Genomic DNA, 21,029 nt, shown 5'->3' on the forward strand with positions numbered 1-21,029 from the left:
TTATATATAATAAATATTTATATAAATATATAAAATAATATTTAAAACACATATAAAATATTAGAAAATGTATTTCTAAAATATATGCATTTGTATTTACACATATATGCATACATATATATAAACATACATGCATATTACACACACACAAACACTCTGCAATTCTATGTATATCCCAACCCTCATTTTCTGGAAACCAGGGGTGTTATATTTCATCTATCCTCCAGCGTTCTTCAGTACCCTTAAGGGGGATTGGGATATATAGACTCTCTACAATAAACTCAGCTTTCATTGATGGTATTACTATCAATGTTGAGCAATCTTTGTACCCCAAATCTATTTAGCCACTAACAATTGAAGCAGTTTTTACAAGAAATGATTTACTCAAAACTATAACCACAAATATACAAACTTCTCCAACATGGAGGAGGAAATTGTGCTCCTCCTCCCATCCTTGTACTACTTCAATCTCTAAGAAAAGGAGGAAATTTGGAGGTTTATTTGGTTCCTATAGGGCCCATTCTCAGTTTCAAATCCATCCATTTTCACCTTCATGCTTGAGCCTCAGACAGTGTGAATTCACAGGATTTCCCCTAACAGACTGGCTGAATGCACCAGGCTACCTGTTATTCTAGCTCCAAGGTCATTATGGCTTGAACTTCCATGTTGAATGGGGATCATTCCTGGAACCAGAACCTGGGGAAAACAAACAAAACAGAACAGAGACAACCACACCAGCTCATTTCTTGGAATTGGGTTAAAAGGAGAAGTGGTGGGAAGATATTCTCATTGACTGTGACATCCATCTAAAATGAATAGTGATCACCATTTGGAAAAAAAATCTTAGAGGCCATATTGGAAAGAAAGAAAGAAAGCAAGAAAGCAAGAAAGCAAGAAAGCAAGAAAGCAAGAAAGCAAGAAAGCAAGAAAGAAAGAAAATTAAAGAACACCAATGACTTAAATCAAGGAGTGGAACCAAACTACTCAAAATAAAAGCAAGATTTTAGAAAACTAAGATCTATAAATATTCACAAGTTCAGTTGATGGCAGTTATGTTAATATAATAATTGTTTCTAAGTAGATGGTTGACAATAAATGCTTTCAAACCAGATTGACAGGAATGGGAACAGGAATGGGAAACCTGTCTCCAGATGGTCATTTAGACACTGAATCATAGGCATCATAATGGTCAACATTTCTGAGGCAACAGTAGACAGAATCCTGAGCATGGAATCAGAAAAGATGAGTTCAAAAAGCCATTAGCCAATTAATCTCAGGCAAATTATTCTCTTATTCTCAGTTTGTTGTTACTTGTCTGACTCTTCATGAACCTGTGGACCTTATTGTGCATGGACTTTCCTGATAAAGATACTGAAGGGGTTGGCCATTTCTTTCTCCAGTGGTTAAGTGACCTGTCCAAGGTAACAAAGCTAATGAATGTCTGAGGCCATATTTGAATTTAGATCTTGTTGATTCCAAGAAGGAGAGCAAATAATATTTATTAATCAAAACAAATTAGTTTTAAAATGCATTTAATATTACTCCACAACTAATGTTCAACTGGTAGCAATGAATCTGTCAATGGGATTTATTTCTTGATCTTTGTTATTGTGTAGTTAAATTTTTCTTTACCCAATTGGTAATGTGTTCTGTTGTTTATAACTTTTCTCAAGGCAAAAATCAGCCTGCTGAAAAGTAAAATTGGATCATTCAGAAAATCTCTTTAATGTTTTGGACCTAGCCCTTGTTGTAGCAACTAGTCAACTCTGCTGAAGACTTGCAGTCAACCTTTCCCACCCAATGTTCTGTCTTTCTTGTAAATCTCTCTAAAGAGATAAGAAACCAATATTGTAGAAAACATAAAGCCATGATCTAATCAATAGTACAGTTAGCTATATTTAGAACAGACCTGACCTAAAGAGTGGCTATTAATGACCCCAGGTCAAGTTGGAGGAATGTCTCTAGTAGAGTGCCCCAAGAATTGATGCCTGACTTTGTTTAACTTTTTACTAATGGTTTGGAAAAGGGGACAAATAACATTCCTATAAAATTTGTAGTTGATGCAAAGTTAAAAGGGATTACTAACATGCTGCATAAGTCCATAAAGAATTTGACAGACAAGAAAATTAGGTTGAACCTAATTGATGAGATTTAATAAATAGAAATAAGAAACACTTTTTGAGTTACATTTGAATTCTAGCAACATACATCACAATTGAAAGGAGAGGGAGAGATGTATAAATGACTGGTAAATAGTTCGTCATTTTAAAAATAGCATGGAATTTTAGTCAATCAGAATTCAATATGAGTCTATAATATGATTTGTTGAGGCTGTTGTTGTTATTTAGTCATTTTACTTGTATCTGACTTTTCATGACCTCATGTGGGATTTTCTTAGCAAAGGTACTGGAGAAGCTTTCCATTTCCTTCTCTACTTCATTTCACACATGAGAAAACAGACAAACAATGATAAGTGACTTGCCTAGGTTCACATAACTGGTGAGTATCTGAGATGAGATTTAAACTCCGGAAGATGAGCCTTCCTGACTCTAGACTCAATACTTTATCCACTGCCTGACCTAGTGATTCTTCAATAATGTGAAAGGGCAGCCAAAATAGCCAGTTCATTTTTAGACTACATTGAGAGGCATTATTTCCAAGAAGAAAGAGGTGATAGTCGTGCTCTTCTCTGCCTTGGTCAGACCACCTCGGGAATATTATGTTCAATTCTGGACATTTCATTTTAGAAAGGACATTGATAAATAGCAGAGGATAAGCAAAATGGTAAATAGCCTGGAGTCCATGCTATATCACAATCAATTGGAGAAAGTGATGATGTTTAATACAGAGAAAAGACTTGGAAACAGAACAGCTATCTTCAAATACTTGAAAAGCTGTCAGAGGAAAGAGAGGTTCGATTTTTTTCATGTGAGATTCCACCTGATTTTCTAGCCTGTCAAAATCATTATGCATCTTAAATGGGTTAGTGATTCCACTTAGCTTTGTGTCATCTACAAATTGGATAAGGATGTCATTTATTCCTTTTCTCTTCATCACAGGCAAATGTTTGGTCCCAGAGGATATAAATAAAAGCAGGGATGGAAGTTAAAAAGTGGTAAATTTGGGCTTAATATAAGGAGAAACTTCCTAATGATTAGAGATATCACAAAATAAAATGGGATTTCCAGAGATAGCAAGTTCTTCCTCTTCAGGTAAAGTCTAGATGACCACTTTTGGGGTGTATTAGAGTAGTTATTCTTTTTTCAGGTCGGAGTTGGACTAGAAGTAGCTTCAGACTCTGAAATTCTGCAATTCTAAACATCTGATTAAAACAAGTAATCCCTATATATTTCAATATAGTAGAATTTTTTTCTAGATCTAAAGTTCAATTGCTTTCAGTGAATTCAAAATAAAATCATAATAATTATGTCAACCAATCATGCAAGGAAGACAAGGAAAGTTACTTCCTTTTCTTATTCATGCCCTATGCCCCAAGCTATGGATACTAAAAAATAAAACCGCTGGTTAAAGTCAGGAGACCTACATTCTAGGTTAGATTCTGCCCTATATACCATCAAAATGAACACATGAAATTTTTTGAACATTTACTAAGTGGCCACTATGTGGCTTGAACTAAGGTGCTGCACACAGAAAGACAAAACTATCCTATATATTCAAGAACCTTAAATTGTGTTGGGGGGGTGCAAGTTGGAAAAGACAACATGAACACATGAGTAAATAGAAAATAAATAAAGATTAATGGAGGGGACACAGAGCACTAAAAAGTAATAGTAATGGGGTAGATCTTGTAAAGGACCTGACTCTTGAACCTTTCAGGAAATTAGGAATTCTGGAAGGCAGAGGTAAAGACAGAATGTTACAAATGTGAAGGACAGCTTGGACAAAGACATATGAATAGGAAATAGAATGTTGTGAAGGAGGAACAGCAAGTTGTCTAGTTTGGCAAAAATGTGGAGTATATATTGTGTAATAAAATTGAATATTTTGACTTAAATGATTTTGAAATGAGGTTTAAATACCTCATTATAAGATTGAGAAAAAAAGCTAATGTGAGTCCTCTTGGGATCCATGTCAAATTAAGATAAATACCCCTGAGAGTCAAAGGGAAAAATTGGGAAAGGAAATATGGAAGGGCCTTTACTAAGACTTAGAAATTATAATAGTTCTTCTAGCTCTGCAAGACTTAACCAAATGAAAAGTGTGTAGATTTGACTGGGGGGGGTGGGGAAGCTCTACAACTTGAGACAATTTGTAACCAAAAAAAGAAACCAAACAAAGGAGAGAAAGGGGACCTCCTTTTCTCCCCACCCCCAAAAAACTAAATTTTAAAAAATGTATCATGGCAGGTTGGGAGGGAGAGAAGTCTGACTCCTGATCCTATTTCAACTGAGGTTAGGAAAGCCATTGTCTTTTAAAATAAAATGGAAGACAAAATTCAGGTGAAAATCCATCAAAATGAAGATTTGGGAGGACAGTTACAAATTAATTAATTTCCTGTGGAAGATAACTTATACATGGGCACTCAATAATATTTTGGAGACAAATGAGTGAGTAGATTATCTTTAGATTAATAAATTGACCTTATACAGTTTTTTGTATGTAAACATCCAGAAAATAGTCCATGTATTTTGTCAAATCACCATGGAAACTAGATGCCAGTAGTTAATGTTACTGTGGGCAGAGGAGACAATCTTGTAAAAGGAAAATGAAAGTAAACCTAAAATAGTCCTGCTCTCAAGTCTACTTGTCTTCCTTATTCTTTTGGATGGACAAGGAACTGAACTGTGAAAGACTGAATCCTGCCCTGAAGGATGGGGACAGAAGAAAGTTCCTGAGGAAGGCAAGCTTTGGTTAATGGTCCCAGTGAACATAGGTTAAAGCAGCAGGCATTTAAAAACAATCCAATTTTTTGGAGTCTGCTGATTCCGACAAATCCCCTTTAATAATTTAACAGGCAAAGATTTATTTTTAGAAGGCAACATTTTGTATCTTGAATGAAGCACATCAGCATGCTAGAACTGCCATAACAATTTTTCCCATCTTTGATGAACTGTCAGAGTGAATAAACAGATCATAGTTGTTTTCCCTGTCCTCACTGCTCAAAGGGTTGAAAGAATTCTCAGAGCCTTGAGGGATAAACAACAATGCAATAGGGATAATCTTTCTACTTCTTTATTCTTTTTTGCTTATTGCTGGAGAAATGTGTCTCACTACTTATAGTTATGAATGACAACTAAAAAGGCAAATGCATAACAACAGTGAATATCATCTCTTTAAAGACAATATGGTATACACTTGGGTGCTTTTTAAGGTATTAAGAAGGGAAAAGGTAGGATTGTAAATCAGATCTATTGATTGTAATGTGCAAAGATGTAAGAGATTTCTTCACAAGTCCGGCATAATGGCAAAGGATATGTGCAATTTTGGGTGCCATGAATCTATTGATTTCTAAAAATTAAATTCATACTTATAAATATATCATGGTAGATAATGGAAAAATCAAATTATTATTTTTCATAATAGTAAGTAGCCTTTACATAGAGGTTCAAGGTTTAAAAATGCATCACAAATTCCAGATCATTTAACCCTTACAACAACATTGAGTTATTATTTCCATTTTTACAGATGAGGAAACTGAAGTTGAGAGAGGTTAAGACATGTCTTCAGAATCACATAACTAGTAAGTACATGAGGAATGATTTGTATACAGATCTTCCTTATTCTATGTCCATATCGCTATCTGCTATACCATCTACTGTCTAATCATTATTGAAATAACACCAAGATCTAAAAAGAAAACAAACCAGAATTATTACATTTTTGACATTTAAAAAATAATTATCTGATTAAAAAAATTTGCATGACTTATCCACTATAAAAAACAAAGATAGGAAAGACATATTCAGTTCCAACAATTTATGAAACAAAACAAAACAAAACCAATTTTATAAAAACCAAGGCACAATGATTCTCTACAGTGGGATCAAAATGATTCTTCTTTCCATGGTCAAGCTTTATAATTCTTTCTTCTTTGTTTGGTCTCTTTATTTTTGCAAGCCCAATGGATGTTCGAGGGACTGTAATCCATAAAATGAATAAAATTTAGAGTAATTCAGATAATTCAAGGAAAAGAAATTTAAAAGTTTTGGTCTAAATTTTGTGTAGCTAAGGAAGTGAATTTCAAGGACCTAAATTTGCCTCAATTCCCAATTTATCTTTTTCTGTATAAATACCCTTGAAAAATAAACTTAAAGAGATTCAGTGAAGTATTTTTTTACCCATATCCTCTCTTACATAACTGCTAGTACATAGTTGTATATGTTGAGCATTTCCAATAAAAAATTTCTATTAATTCAAGGATCTGATAGGTCACATTAGAGCTTATGAAGCTGATGGTGATTTGAAGAACCTTAACAATCAATTTCTTAAACCCCCTTTTGTCAGAGTTGAAAAACTGAGACACACGGGAGTGAAGTGCTTTGCTTAGCATCATATTGTTAAAGGATGTATCGATTCAGCAACCATAAGGATTCCAAAAAGTAACAATCCCTTACTCAGATATTCTGGTACATGCCTTCAATCCCAGTCTCCTGGGAGGTTGAACCTGCCAGATTTCTTAAGCCTGGAAGTTCTGAGTCAAACTGGATTGTTCTGATTGAGTGTCTATATATTTAACTCAGCACTAATATGGTAAGTCACCAGGAAAGAGGAATTCACCAAGTTGTCTAAGGAGGGACAAGCCAGCCCAGATTGAAAATGGATTAGAACAGGAGTAATTTCTGAATTTCCAACCCAGACAAGATGGGGAAAACCAATTTCTCTTATAGCTTTATATGTATGTATGTATGCATGTATCTATCTATCTATTATCTATCTATCCATCAATCTAAAGGTGTGTGTATACTGAGATGCCACAGTCAACTTTCTCATTTCTACTTCCCTAAACAGTGTATACACATGGACATACACACATATGATATATCCTTAACATCACAAAAAAATTATAAGACCACTCTTCTTCTAAAATATTTAGTTAAGTACATGTTTGACCTATTGTTTTTTTAAGAAATTTCATTTAAACTTACCAGAGTTTAGGTAGTAGACAAAACTGAAGCAAAAGTATCTAAAATTAAAAGGTAGCAAGATCTGTTCAATAAACTAGAAAGGGGGAAAGAGGAGGCAAGAGAATAAGCATTTATATAGTATCTACGATATGCCAGACATAAAACTAAACACTTTTAACAAATGTACTATGTGATACTTATTAAGAAATTCTGAGGACAGTAGGTACAGATCTTGAGAAAAGAAACTAACTCAGAGAAGGACATACTATACTATCTCATAGACTTTAGAATGAGAAAGAACTTTATAGATATGGAGGTCCAGAAAAGGAGGGGAGGAAATATGCATTTATTATATGCCAGGTATTATTCTGTATATTACAAATATTATTTAATTTTAAATTTTCATTTGTTTTATTTCACTCACAACTGTGGGAGGTAGGTGTTTTATGATCTTCATTTTACAGTTGAGGAAACTGAGGCACAGGGAGATTAAGTGAGTTGCCCAGGGTCACATAACTAGTCAGTGTCTGAACTCAGTTTTTGATGACTTCACACTCCAAACTCAGGACTATCCATTGAGCCACATAAAGAAGATAGAGCCTTAAAAGTATCTGTGTTATTTCATATTGCATAACAATATCAGATCAAAATGAGCATATGATTTAAAGGGGAACATAGAATAGTTTACCTGTAATATTTATGAATAAACAAGGAATTTGTGGCCAAACGAGAGCTGGAGAGCATCACAGGATGTAAAATGAGCAATTTGATTACCTTAAATTTAAAAGATTTTGAATAAACAAAACCAATCCAATCAATATAAAGAGGAAAGCATAGACTTTCTTAAGGGGTGGGGGGTGAGGAATGCTACAGCAAGTTTCTTTGACAAAGACCTCATTTAAGAACTGAGTCAAATTTATAAGAATACAAGTTATTCACTAGTAGTCAAATGTCCAGAGGATGTGAAGAGACATTTTTTTCAGACAAAGAAATCAAAACTATTTGTAGTCCTATATAAATATTTTAATCTCTATTGACTAGAGAAAAGCAAATTAAACTAATGTTAAGTTGCCACCTCACATCTATCAGATTGGCTAATATTGGATGTAGGATAATTGGGACACAAATGCATTATTGATGAATTGTGAAGTGGTCCAATCATTCTGGAGAGAGAAATTTTGGAACTATGACCAAAGGAATATAAAGCTGTGCATGCCCTTTGGACCTGGCAATACTACTAATAGGTCTGTATCCCCCGAAAAATTATTTTTTAAAAAGGAAAATGCAAGAGGACCTACTTGTACAAAAATATTTATAGCAATTTTTTATTTTGGTAAAGAATTGGAAATTGAGGTGATGCCCATCAATGGCAGAATGACTAAATAAATTGTGGAATATGATTATGATGGAATACTACTGCACTATAAGAAATGATGAGCAGGATACTTTCAGAAAAACCTGGAAAGACTTATATAAACTAATGCCAAGTGAAACGAGCAGAACCAGGATAACTGTACACAGTAATAACCATATTATGTGATATTTAACTGTGACTGAGCTATTCTCAACAATAGAAAGGAAATTTGAAGGGACTTATGATGAAAATAGAACAGATGGAATCTGAATGCAGGTGAAAATAATAATATTCTTTACTTTATTTCTTCATTTTTTGTCTTTTTCTTTAACAACATTATTAATATGGAAATATATTTTCTATGACTGCACGCTTCTATCAAATCGCTAGTCTTTTCAATGAATGGTGTTGGAGGAAGGAGGGAGAGAGGGAAGGAGAAAATGTAAAATTCAAAAATTGTTAAAATGAAGATTAAAATTATTTTACATGTAATTGGACAAGAAAATATTTTTTAAAGAAAGAATCCATGTTGGTGAAAATATTTATTTGAGTCTGGGTAGCTCAAAGGCTAGCTCTAGTCTAGATCCTAATTTAGCAGTCTTTATGAACTGGGTATTAAGGATTCATGGTTTGATGAAAAGAGTGTTGTATTTATAGTAAGAAGAGAACTGAATATGAAAAATTCTTTTTTTAAAATTATTATTAGGATTCACTATTTCATCAGTAATTAGAAATTTCTAGTGATGTATTGCTGCTCGAGCTGTTCTTTTCCTTTACACACATACGTGTGTATGTATATATGTATATATATACATACCTATTTTAAAATATTTTAATATTTACATAGCATTTTACAGACATCTCATTTTACTCCTCATATCTACCCTAGGAGGCATATAATAAAGGTATTATTATCTACATTTTATAGAGAAGGGAAATAAGACCACTGAATGTTTAAAAGATTTCCTCAGAGTCACAGAGGCAGTAAATGGCAAAAGCAGCCTCCTTATTCTTCACAAATAAAACTCCATAGATTGCTGCAAGGAAAAGAAAGTCAGACAAGTAGTTAATGAAACATATTTTTAAAAGCAACAACAACAAAAAAACCTGGATGGTCTGTGATCTGCACCAATGGAGGGAGAAAATACTGATATCCATGATGTCACAGATACATTGATGTGATCAGTGCTAAAGTTCTTCTGAGAAAACAATTTAATACTTTGGTACTTCTATAGAGAAAACTATTCTAATGCCTTATTGTATCTCTTCAAGCACCTTGTTGTTTTTAAAAATGTGTTTCATTAACTACTTCTGTCTGACCTTGTTTTTTCTCAGCAACTGTCTCAGGTGGTTTTCCACGTTCCAGGTACTCAACAATCCCATAGGTCACCCCTGACAAAATCAGTACCCCAAGCACTATATATAGCTTGGTGCTGACACACAAAAATGTGCTGTATCCAAAAGCAATGACAAATCCGAGAGACTCCCAAAGGCGGTAATTGGCAAAAGCCGCCTCCTTATTCTTCACAAATAAAACTCCATAGATTGCTGCAAGGAAAAAGAAAGAAAGGAATGATTAAATTTGTCCTGAATCCAAGTGATTTTGTTATTATTTCTGAGATTAGGAATCATATGTCACTGTTCTCCAAATATCCCCATCAAAATACATGTGTGTTTTTAAATAAATCTTCCATTTTGGTACTACAGCTAAAACAAATTACCGTTACATGTTCAAGTTATTTTTTCCTCAGTTTCTCTATGTATGAAAAATAATAGTATGCGGTTATTAACTCACTATTATCTGGTTCAAATATATTTCAAAAGAAAGGACAAACAAAACAAGCAATAATAATATTTAGCAACATCAATCCATTCATTACAATGGGTAAATTCAAGAATCATCTACACATGTTCTAATTCCAGGTTTAAGAATCCTGAATTTCCTTTATCTAATCATAATCTTTATCTCTAAATCTTTCCATATGCTTTATGACCCAGCACTCTGGTCTTTGATTCTAGTAACAGTTTTAATTTTTAGGTATACATATATATTATATTATGCTATCCTTCAAAAAGTCATATTCTTAAAATAAGTTCTAATTTTCCTTAGAAGATTGCTAGCAGTGCTAGCTGCTAATTTAGGACAAAGGAAATAAATATATGTTTTTACTTATGAGAAATCAAGAAGAAAGTCATTTCACTGATGGTAACACATAGCTATTAAGGCTAAAAGCTTTAAACTTGCTTTGAAAGCAAAAACTTATCCATCATCTAACTCAGATAGAAACAGGTCAGTTGACAGTACAAACATCAGGAGAATTATGAGATCAGTTCCATGAAAAGGGAGGCACTAAAAATATTACCTGATTTCTTATATGTATCTTGAGACCATCAAAATTGACTGATAAGACTCTTATAATTCTTATAAACTTTCCTCTTTGGTTGTGATTATTCCCATGTTATCTCCCCATACTATCATGGAAGACATTCAGTAAATGATCGCTGATGGAATCATTGTTAGATTTCTCAATTGGGCCCTTCTCTCTTGGAACTCTCCACATCCTTTATGGCCTGAAGGTGAAGAAGCTAGAGAATGCTACTTACCATTTGTTTGTGTCTGTAAAATAGCATCTGCCATGCCCCAGAGGGCAGGAAATACAAAGAATACAGCCATTTGACCAGGGTGAGGTTTCCACAGCAGAAGGGAGATGATGCAGGAAAGGTGTATCACTGCTCCTATGAGTTTAAAGAGAAAAGGAAACTATAAAAGGGAAACCAAAAACCCTTAAAAATCAGTTAAAGAACAGGATTTCTTTCCTTCTCTATTTTCTTTGTCCACTTTTCCTTTGATTAATGAGCAAATCAGTGTGCATCACTTCACTGAGTTTAAATTGACAACCTTTCAAAGCATAGATACTACTAGGGGGCAGAAATATTGATCAAAACAAATCTACCTTAGAGTTTCTAAGTCTACTTTAATTTCCAAAGATTTTTTTTAAATTTTTGTTTCTACCTTTCTTTGTACCCCTAGTACTTAGAATAGGGTCTGGCACATAGTTACAAATTATTAGCTACTTGCTGATTGACTTTGTTTGGTTCACTGATTTTGAAGACTGAACTGAAAATGTCAAAATAGGGGAACCTTGAGCCTGAGACAACCAAAGACTAAGAATCAGACCCAATAAGAGAGCTCAGCAGGGGTGGTATAGTCTGCAATTTTAAGACCTAGGACAGTTGCCAGTAGTAGGAATAAAGGAGTGGGGGGGGAAAGATGAATTAACTATTAGGGACCCAGAAAAGCTGTCTAAATTGAAAGCTCTTGCTACTACATTGTGCTGCTTTATAATCTTTCTGAAAATTGTAACTCTGCAAGATTACAATACCATGATTTCTGAATCATTAGGCATTTTCTGTTTTTCTTCAAAATGCATATCTTTGGACTAGGAAAGTGCCTGCCTACATGTCTTAATGCAGGATTCCTTCAATCCTCAATTCCTTCAAATTTTCGTTGGATATCTGTTTCCAACATCACAGTTCAAATACTTGCTTATTATTATTCATATTGAGCTCTATTCTCCCCTGCCCTTGTTAATTGAAATAATAAACTCTATGACATTTGAAGCCTTAGAAGATCAGTAGAGAAAGCATGCTAGCATAAAAACAGGTTGAGAAGGAAGCCTACAAACATCTGTAGGTATGGTAGCACTGAATGGACTTATAATAATCTAAAATATGATGTTTAATAATGAGTCTTTTCCATTGTTAGTCTTCTAATTTCCATATTGATGTGCAAATAGGCTTTGGAGTTAAAGCAAGAAAACTACCTTTGTTAAAAATCCTTGCTCTACTACTTACTGTCTGTGACTTCTGATAAGTCACTTCACCTCCTAGGCTTCAATTTCTTTATCTGGGAAATAAGAGGATTTGACTAGGTAGTCTTTAAAGGTCCTTCCCTGCTAAATGTTTTCCCAAGTTCACTTTAGGTTTTTCCTCAATTTAGTGGGGTCTTATAGCATATCCCCATAATTGTATATCATTCACATTATTTGATTAATTTTGATTTTTCTCTGATCTGAGATAATATTTGTAAAAAGCACTTAGCATAGTATCAGGTACATAATAAACATTATAAATGCTTACTGATATTCCCTTTCCTTTCTTTTCTCCTTCCCTTATTCCTTTCTTTCTCTTCCCTACTCTTTCTTTCTTTTTCCTTTTCTTCACTTCCCTTGCCTTCTCACAAGCTGTTCTCCCCAACCCTCATCCACCATCTGATAAATGCATTCTGTTAACCATAATGTGTATCAGGTGAAAGAACTTGAGCAGCTCTGAGTTCTTCTCCAAGGAATGAAAAATTGAAATATGTAAAGTATATTATAAAATTTAAAGTATAATTTCATATAGAATAACAGAATAGATTATTTTGATATAATAAATAACATAAATTTATATGTATATATATAAAATGCTTTCTAAATAACACACCTGTAAAATATTTACCAAGGATTTAGAGTTGGATGGGTCCTTGGAGGTCAAAGAATTAAGAGGGTCACACTTACAGACCATAAACCATGTAGCCCATAAGGAGGAGGAACCAGATTAAAATGCAATTTGTAAACCTTCAACAAACATACACACACACACACACACACACATGTCTATGCATATAGACATATGTGTGTATCTATATATGTGTGCATATTTATTTACACACATAATAGAACATAGATAATGCTAATATGTTATTTTCTAAAACAATATGTTGTTATAGGGATCCTTGTGTATAGTAAATTCCAGAGAAAAGAGAAAGGAAGTAACTTCTTTCCATCTGCATTAAGGAAAAGGGTTTAGCAAGAATCTAAATTATTGACCTTCAAATCTATGACCAGGACTTTTTCTCCTACCATGCTGCTTAATGGGTCAGAAGAATCATCTCCAGATATAAAAGACAGCAACTTCTTGTTACCACTATCAAAGAAAAAAGTTAATTATTACATACCTAATGCAAACAAAGCTATTCTGCCAGTATACTGGGAGAGCTTTCCAAACAGCATAGAGCTGATGGAATTGGTGGCCGAAAAGCAGATCATCACATAACCAACATATTGTATCCCCAGAGCACAGGTGACATATGACTAAAGGAAAAAGAGGCAAATGTTAAAATGATGTTTGCACTCATGATTGTTCTTCCTAATGGATAGGGGATGAACCTGTGATTTCATGGCTACAAGAAACTTCAAGATGGAAACTCCACCAGTGTAGATTAGCCCTTTCTCCATAACTACAGTCCTAGAGAGCTACCTAGAGCCCAGAGGGGTTAAGTGATTTATCCAGGGATGTGTCTGAGGTGGGATTTGAATCCAGATCTTGGTTCCAAGGCCAGTTCTAGTCATTTCATTGTTTGTTAATTGTCATAGTTTGGAAAATCAATTTTTTTCAGGAGGAATTCTAAATCATGCTCTAATTCATTCTGCTTTTTGGAAGATGGCTTATCAATTTAGCCTGAAACCATGTTTCACCACTTAACTCCTTGTATCCCAAAGACAATGCTAATTTTTGCATGAGAAATTTGGATGCAAAGAAAAATGAATTGAATTTAGGCTTCATTGATAAAATTTAAAACAGTCCTCCTCTGATGAATATATCCACCTCATTTTCTTCAGGAACTAGGTTATAAGATGATTGAAGGAACCAATCATTATGTACATCCTTCATTACTGAGGAAAGGAAAGAAGGGAACAAGAATTTAGCAAGTGCCTACTAAGTGCTGGTAAACACTTCAGAAATATTAAATCATGATCAGCCAGGTGGCACCAACCCTGGAGTCAGGAGGACCTGAGTTCACATTCAGCCTCAGTTACTTAATAATTACCTAGCTGTGTGACCTTGGGCAAGTCACTTAACCCTATTGCCTTGCAAAAACAAAAAAAAACAAAACAAAGAAATATTAAATCATTTGATCCTCATAACAATCCTATGAGATAAGTGCTTTAATTGTATCCATTTTACAGTTAAGGAAATTGAGGCAAGCAGTGGTTAAGTGACTTGAAAGAGTCAAATTTGTAAGAATACAAGTCATTCCCCAATTGAAAAATGATCAAATGAGATACACAGGACTTTTCAGTTAAAGAAATCAAAGTTATCTATAGTTATATTAAAAATGCTTTAAATCATTAGTAATTAGAGAAATTCAAATTAAAACTGTGCTGAAGTACCACCCCACACCTATTAGATTAACTTATTTGACAGAAAAGAAAAATAAATGTCGGAGGGGATGTGGAAACATAGAGACACAAACACTATTGGTAGAGTTATAAATGATTCAGTGATTCTGGAGAGCAATTTGCAACTATTTCCAAAGGGATGCAAAACTGTACAAACCTTTTGACCCAAAGATACCACTACTTATAGTGCATATCACAAAGAGATCAAAGGAAAAAGGAAATAGATATATGTATAAAAATATTTATAACAGTTCTTTTTAAGATGGCAAAGAACTGAAAACTGAGATAGATGTCCACCAATTGAGGAATGCCTGAACAAGTTGTAGTACATAATTGTGATGAAATACTAATGGACTATGAGAAATGGCAAGTAGGATGTTTCCAGAAAAAGCTGGGAAAATTTACAAGAACTGTTGCAAAGTGAAATGATCAGAACCAAGAGAACATTGTAAACAGTAATGTGATCAACTATGAATAACTCACGCAATTCTCAGCAATATAATGATCCAAGTCAATTCCAAATGACTTACTACAAAAAAAATTCTATTCACCTCCAAAGGAAATCTGAGAATTGATTGAAATGTATTTGTCTTATTTCCCTTTTACAAGGAGAGCTCTGTGTTTTCTTTTGCAACATGACTAATGCAAAAATACTTTGCTTGATTGCCCTTGTTTAATCTCAATCAAATTGCTTGCCTTTTCAAGAAGGAAGAAAGTTGAAGGAGTAAAAGAATTCGCAACTCAAATTTTTTTTAAAAGAATGTTAACAATTTTGTTTACATGTAATTGAGGGAAAAATTAAAATAAATAACAAAATTAAATTAAATAAATGGGTGGGTACTCAAGTTCCTTGGTATATGTTCCAACCCACTTTCTCTTATTTAAAAAATAGAAAGACTTTACATTTACAATTTAATCTCAGCCAAGGGAATAAAATCAAGGTAGTATCTGAACAATGGACCTGAGGGAATGATAAACAATGATGACTTGTTAGACCATGACTAAATTCATACTTGATTGGTAGATATTACAAAGGTCTAGTGTTCTATGACTATTTCGATTTTGAACAATAACCTAAAACAAGATTAATTTGGTGATCCTTCTAGTTTCTTCAAAACTTACTTTCTAAAATTTAATTCCAGGGTTGGTGTTTTTTGTTGTTATTACTTTTCTTTGCAACTAAGCAGGCATATTTGCTTATTTTCTATAACTCCCAAACCCAATAGGGACCCAAAATAAGAAAAGCAAATTATTTTAATGTGGATTAAAAAATAAAATATGAGATCTAGATCAAAAGTTGACACACATAAGTTGGTTATCATTGATTTTGGAATAAGTAATGTGTTTGGGCTTTATTAAAAAAAGGATTCTGTTTTGGAATCAGGAGACACTTGGGTTTATTTTCTGTCTTGTATATTTAAAATATTCACTGTATAGGCATGTCACTTAACTATGTCAGACCTGAAAATAAGATAGATAGTCGAGATATTACCCATAGTATCTAAACTACATAGTTGTGAGAATTAGATGGACTCTAAAATCACTTACTGCTTCATGATGATCTTTCCTCTTCCTTGATTGACTGCATCTCTTCCAAATCGCTTTTCTTCTCAATCTATCTACTCCCTTTCTTCCTTTCTCAACATGCTTAGCAAAGAGTCTTTCCTCATACTTTATTAAGAAACTTGTAACCATACAGCAGACATTCTCTATTTTCCTTCTGTTCTTCAAATCTCAACATTTTCTTCCAATCTCTCTTCTTGGTTCCAATGTCAGTGGAAGAGAGATCAATGTCTCCTGCCTTTGTCCTTGAATCCTATCCCTTTCCATTTCCTCTAATGAACTCTGTTCATGCTCCCTTTTTCTAATCTAAAGCTTTTTATCTTTCCTTTTTGTCCTTCCCTAGTGTCAAAATATATTGAAATCTCTGCCACACTCAAAAACAATTTTCATTTGATTCCTTCAGCTACTGCCCTATATCTCTAAAATCTAAGAAAAAGCTATCCGCACTCTTATCTATGCTCTTTTAAGATGACATCCCACTCCAAAGATCAACTGAAATCTCTTTAATGTTGTTAATGATTTCTTGATATCTAAATCTAACAGATTTTTCTCCATTTTCATTCTTCTCTTCTACTTAACAAACACAAATTGAATTGACTAGGGAAGTAGAAATGGGACCTCTCCATTTCTCTCAGTTCAGGTCAAGACTCGAGCTTCCTTGACTGACAATTTTGCCTTTGCTGAGCTTAAAATAACCTAAAACTTTTTTTTATTGCTTTTAGACTAATAATGATGATAATGATAATAGCTAAATAGCACCATTATGTGCCAGGAAGGAGTTATTTCAGCACTGTGCAAATATCTCATTTGATCTTCACAATAATTTTAGGAGGTAGGTGTTATTATTCCCATTTTACAGACAAGGAGATAGGCAAACCAACTAGTAAGAGCTTTAGGCTAGATTTGAATTTAGGTCTTCCCGACTATAGGCTCATTACTATCTCTTTTGTGCTTCCTAGGTGAATATCCATATTAAATTTCATCTCATTTGATTCAGTCCATTGTTTTAGTTGATCAAGATCTTTTTGAATCCTGACTCCATTATTTATTCAAGATATCCAGGATCCTGCTGAGTTGTGAGTCATGTGCAATTTGACAAGCATGACCTTTTTTTCCAAATCCTTGATAAAAATACTAAACTGTTTAAGCCATGAAAAGACCCCACCACCACACACACATACCCATCACTTCCATTTCCTCCCCGCCCCCCCCCCCCGTACTCCACAGTTCTTTTTTAAAGCTGAAGTTGACTAGTAATGGCTGTCCTTTAAGCAAAGCCATTCAGTTCCAAATTCACCTAATTTTATTCTTTATAACTTGTATCCTTCCATCATTTGCATAGGAGAATGAGAGACTTAGTCAAACATTTTTATAAAACTTGGTTAAATTATATCTACAATATTCCTCTAGTCTCTCAGTAATGCATGCAAAATTCTTTATAAACCTTAGTAAAAGTCTATGGGGAGGTAACTAGGTGGCAAAATGGATAGAGCACCAGCCCTGGAGTCAGGAGAACCTGAATTCAAATCCAGCCTCAGACATTCAATGGTTATTTAGCTGTGTGATTCTGGGCAAGCCACATAACCCTGCTGCCTTGAAAAAACAAACCAAAAAAAAAGCCTTTAGGAATATCAGCAATCTTTTGTCAGCCCTTCTCTAGAATGGGTAGGAAGTGGGACAATGGATTAACCCCTAAGGAGAGTCAGATAACAATCTCCAGAATCTCTGTTTCACTCTTCATTTTTACCAACCACATCTATCTTGTCCCCATTAGCTTAGATTTCCTGATGTTGGGAGAGGAGAAAAGTTTAAATCAAACCTGTCTTTGATATAAGTTTTATTTCTATAATTTTATTCTTCTGAGAAACATTTTGTTTTACCTAATTAAAATGAAAACACTAAAATTGTCATCTCTAACTTTTAATTAATTAATTAACAGTATTGGGACCTAAGATAGGGGTAGGGACAGAAGAGAAAAAAAGGCTTATTAATAATAAAGGTAAAAGAGACCGAATCCCATCTTCTTAGAAGTAATCCAAAGGTCCACCCATACCCTTTATGTACCTCACATTGCAAATTTTCTAGTTGAAATAATCCCAATTTTACTTTTAGGAAGGAGGGAAGCCTAATAGGACCAGATGAGCTATCCTGGAAGGAACTGACTAATTCCTTTATTCAAGGGAAATACCTAGGCACATACAAGTGACATGAAGTGAGGGAGCGGCAGAGGAGGCAGAGCTGAGTCTCACCTCTGATTGTGAAGGGTTGAGTGCATACATTTGGTGAATACACTAAGTATGCTCAACCCTTCACAATCAGAGATGAGGCATATCTCTTTCTCCTCTGCATCCTCGCATGCCACATCCCGGGTTCTTACCCATTTCAGGTTGGATACCAGACAAACACAAGAAGCACTGCCTATCTAGAGGACTCTGAGGTAAGCAGGCTTTAAGACTTGACATCTCCTATGGAAGCACATTTCAGTCTTAAGATAGCTTAGGTACTGGATGTTTTATTCCAGTCTTCATAAATTAAGGTATTCTTCAAGAAGGAAAACAAGACTAATAAAATACATTTGTGAGTTTATGGATTTCTATGCTAAAAGTTTTGTGTGTGTGTGTGTGTGTGTGTGTGTGTGTGTGTGTGTGAGTGAGAGAGAGTTTACCATGACATCTGGTAACAACCTTCTGCTATAATTGGTTGTGGGATGAATAAGCAAGGATGACCCTTTCATCTAAAATTGTCCTTTTATCTGTGTCACTAGCTGTGTTTAGGATATCTTTTTGAAATAAATAGATGCCATATATCTGTAACTTTGAGGTATTATATTGCTGATTCATTCCATTTATAAATTAATTGACTGAAGCTTCCATGGTTACAGATGAGATTCAGCATTAGACACAGCAAAATCAAATTTTACTCTGTATCTCTAAAATATAAACTGTCCTTTACATTCCTCTACTTGTTCAACTCCTTCTTCAAGTTCAGATAAACTGTTTCCCTCTTCTTGAATTGCTTCTAAAATCTCCCCAGATGAAAGTATTATCTCCTTTCTGAAATTTTAACAGTACTGTGTCTAGGGTATGAAGGGGCAAGTGATCTATGGTCTGTTGCTTGTCATTGTATAGCAGGTAAATAAGGAAAGGTTTTTATATTTTTAAAATAAAATTTTATTGTCTTTGAAAATCTGGGGGCAGCTAGGTGGGGCAGTGGGTAGAGTACCAGCCCTGGAATCAGGAGGACCTGAGCTCAAATTTGACCTCAGATACTTAATAATTATCTAGCTGTGTGATCTTGGGTCAATCACTTAACCCCATTGCCTTGCCAAAAAAAATGTAAAAATCAATCTTGTTTCTTATCAATACAAAATCAAGGAGGAAGACTGGACTTGACCCCCTAACTATATTGCTTTCGAGAACTCTTATCTAGATCTCTCTTTTTCATTTTTGGTGTCTTATTTTTATTGTAATTATATATCCAAAATGCCAATCTCCTCCAATAGATTGTTATTATAGTCATGAACCTTGTCAAATTTCATCTTTGAAATCCATGTAACTAGTGATCATTTTCTAAATGTTCACTTAATTTAAGTTAAATTTAATTCACTTTTCTCCAACTTTATTGGGTAAGTCACTCTTCTTTGGTGGAAATAATTATACAGTCTATACATATATAGTATATATATATATATATATATATATATATATATATATATATATATGATTACAGAATAAAAGAAATCTTAAGTTTTATTTATATTGTTGAACACATTGGGAGGCTAATCTAGTCAATGGAAAATGGGCGCCCCCAATTCTGTATTTATTCAAGCCATGATGACATTTTTATTAGTCCCAAATAATTGTGTTCTGCTGATCATCAAGTGCAAAAAAGGAAATTGAAGGTGCAGAAGCAGTTACAAAAGGATGGCAAAGTAAAAAAGCAAATTAGCTTTGTCTAGAGTCAGTTTTGAATTTGTAACTAGACTGATTCACACTGATTCCAGTGCTACATATGCAATAACCACTGTAACATATAATTTAATGGAAGATAAGTTCTTTTTAATTTGTTACTATAAGATAAATTATATTTTTTAACCATTAAAATTTCTACCTTATCTAATATTGTGAAATAGATATGTGACCATTTGTTGAGAACAATCAATACGAAGTAATGAGTATTAAATAAGAGATGGCCTACTAATAATATTATTAATGTACCTTAACACCATTTTTTCTAAAGACAGGTCATATATAAGCTTTTCCCTTTCAGTCAAGAAGTGGAAATCCATTCAATTCAATTAAACAATTATAAAATGCCTACTATTTTCAAGGCTCCATATTATATGCTAGGGATCCAAAGATGAAAAATGATATATTCATTATCATAAAACAGTCTATAATTAATGAAATCCATGTTTATTGGAAAGGGCTCTTTTTTAGTCAAAATCATAAACTATATGAGCTAGATGGGATCTTAGAAGCTATTTAATCTAACTTTTATTTCAAAAAAAAATTCCTTTTACAACTTTCCTTGGTAAGAGGGAATGTACCACTTGACAATTCATCCCATTCCACTTTTGTATAATTCTATTTATTGGGAGGCTTTTCCTTACATCTAGCCTAAATCTGTCTTCTGCAGGTTTCTCTCATTAGTTTTCATTTTGGTTTCTTCACTGAAATAGAACAAGTCTAAAGCTTTTTCCTTCCATTGATAGTTAAACACTTTGATGGATCTGTGATCTTGTGACTTTTATACTCCATATGGCTTACAATCCATCAACTGCTTCTCATCTTGTATAACTCT

General features: G+C 33.9%; 1 protein-coding gene and 1 long non-coding RNA gene across 3 annotated transcripts in view; one reads left to right on the forward strand and one right to left on the reverse strand.

The window, feature by feature from the left end:
* The first annotated feature begins 1,185 nt into the window (after positions 1-1,185).
* Positions 1,186-21,029, forward strand: part of LOC141488189 (uncharacterized) — a 50,106-nt gene continuing 30,262 nt past the window's right edge. Inside the window, exons 1-2 of the long non-coding RNA XR_012468608.1 lie at positions 1,186-1,421; positions 5,647-5,701. This is a non-coding gene — a long non-coding RNA (uncharacterized LOC141488189). The remainder of the gene's footprint in view (positions 1,422-5,646; positions 5,702-21,029) is intronic.
* Positions 6,098-21,029, reverse strand: part of LOC141488188 (protein unc-93 homolog A-like) — a 63,474-nt gene continuing 48,542 nt past the window's right edge. For both annotated transcript variants that reach the window (XM_074188037.1, XM_074188038.1), the window contains 3 exons: positions 13,439-13,574; positions 11,044-11,175; positions 6,098-9,987 (listed from right to left, as the gene is read on the reverse strand). In XM_074188037.1, coding sequence (XP_074044138.1) covers positions 9,725-9,987; positions 11,044-11,175; positions 13,439-13,574 — 531 coding nt within the window. In that variant the 3' untranslated portion in view covers positions 6,098-9,724. The remainder of the gene's footprint in view (positions 9,988-11,043; positions 11,176-13,438; positions 13,575-21,029) is intronic.

This window comes from Macrotis lagotis, chromosome 5, assembly GCF_037893015.1.
Source record: "Macrotis lagotis isolate mMagLag1 chromosome 5, bilby.v1.9.chrom.fasta, whole genome shotgun sequence".
Lineage (NCBI taxonomy): Eukaryota > Metazoa > Chordata > Mammalia > Peramelemorphia > Peramelidae > Macrotis > Macrotis lagotis.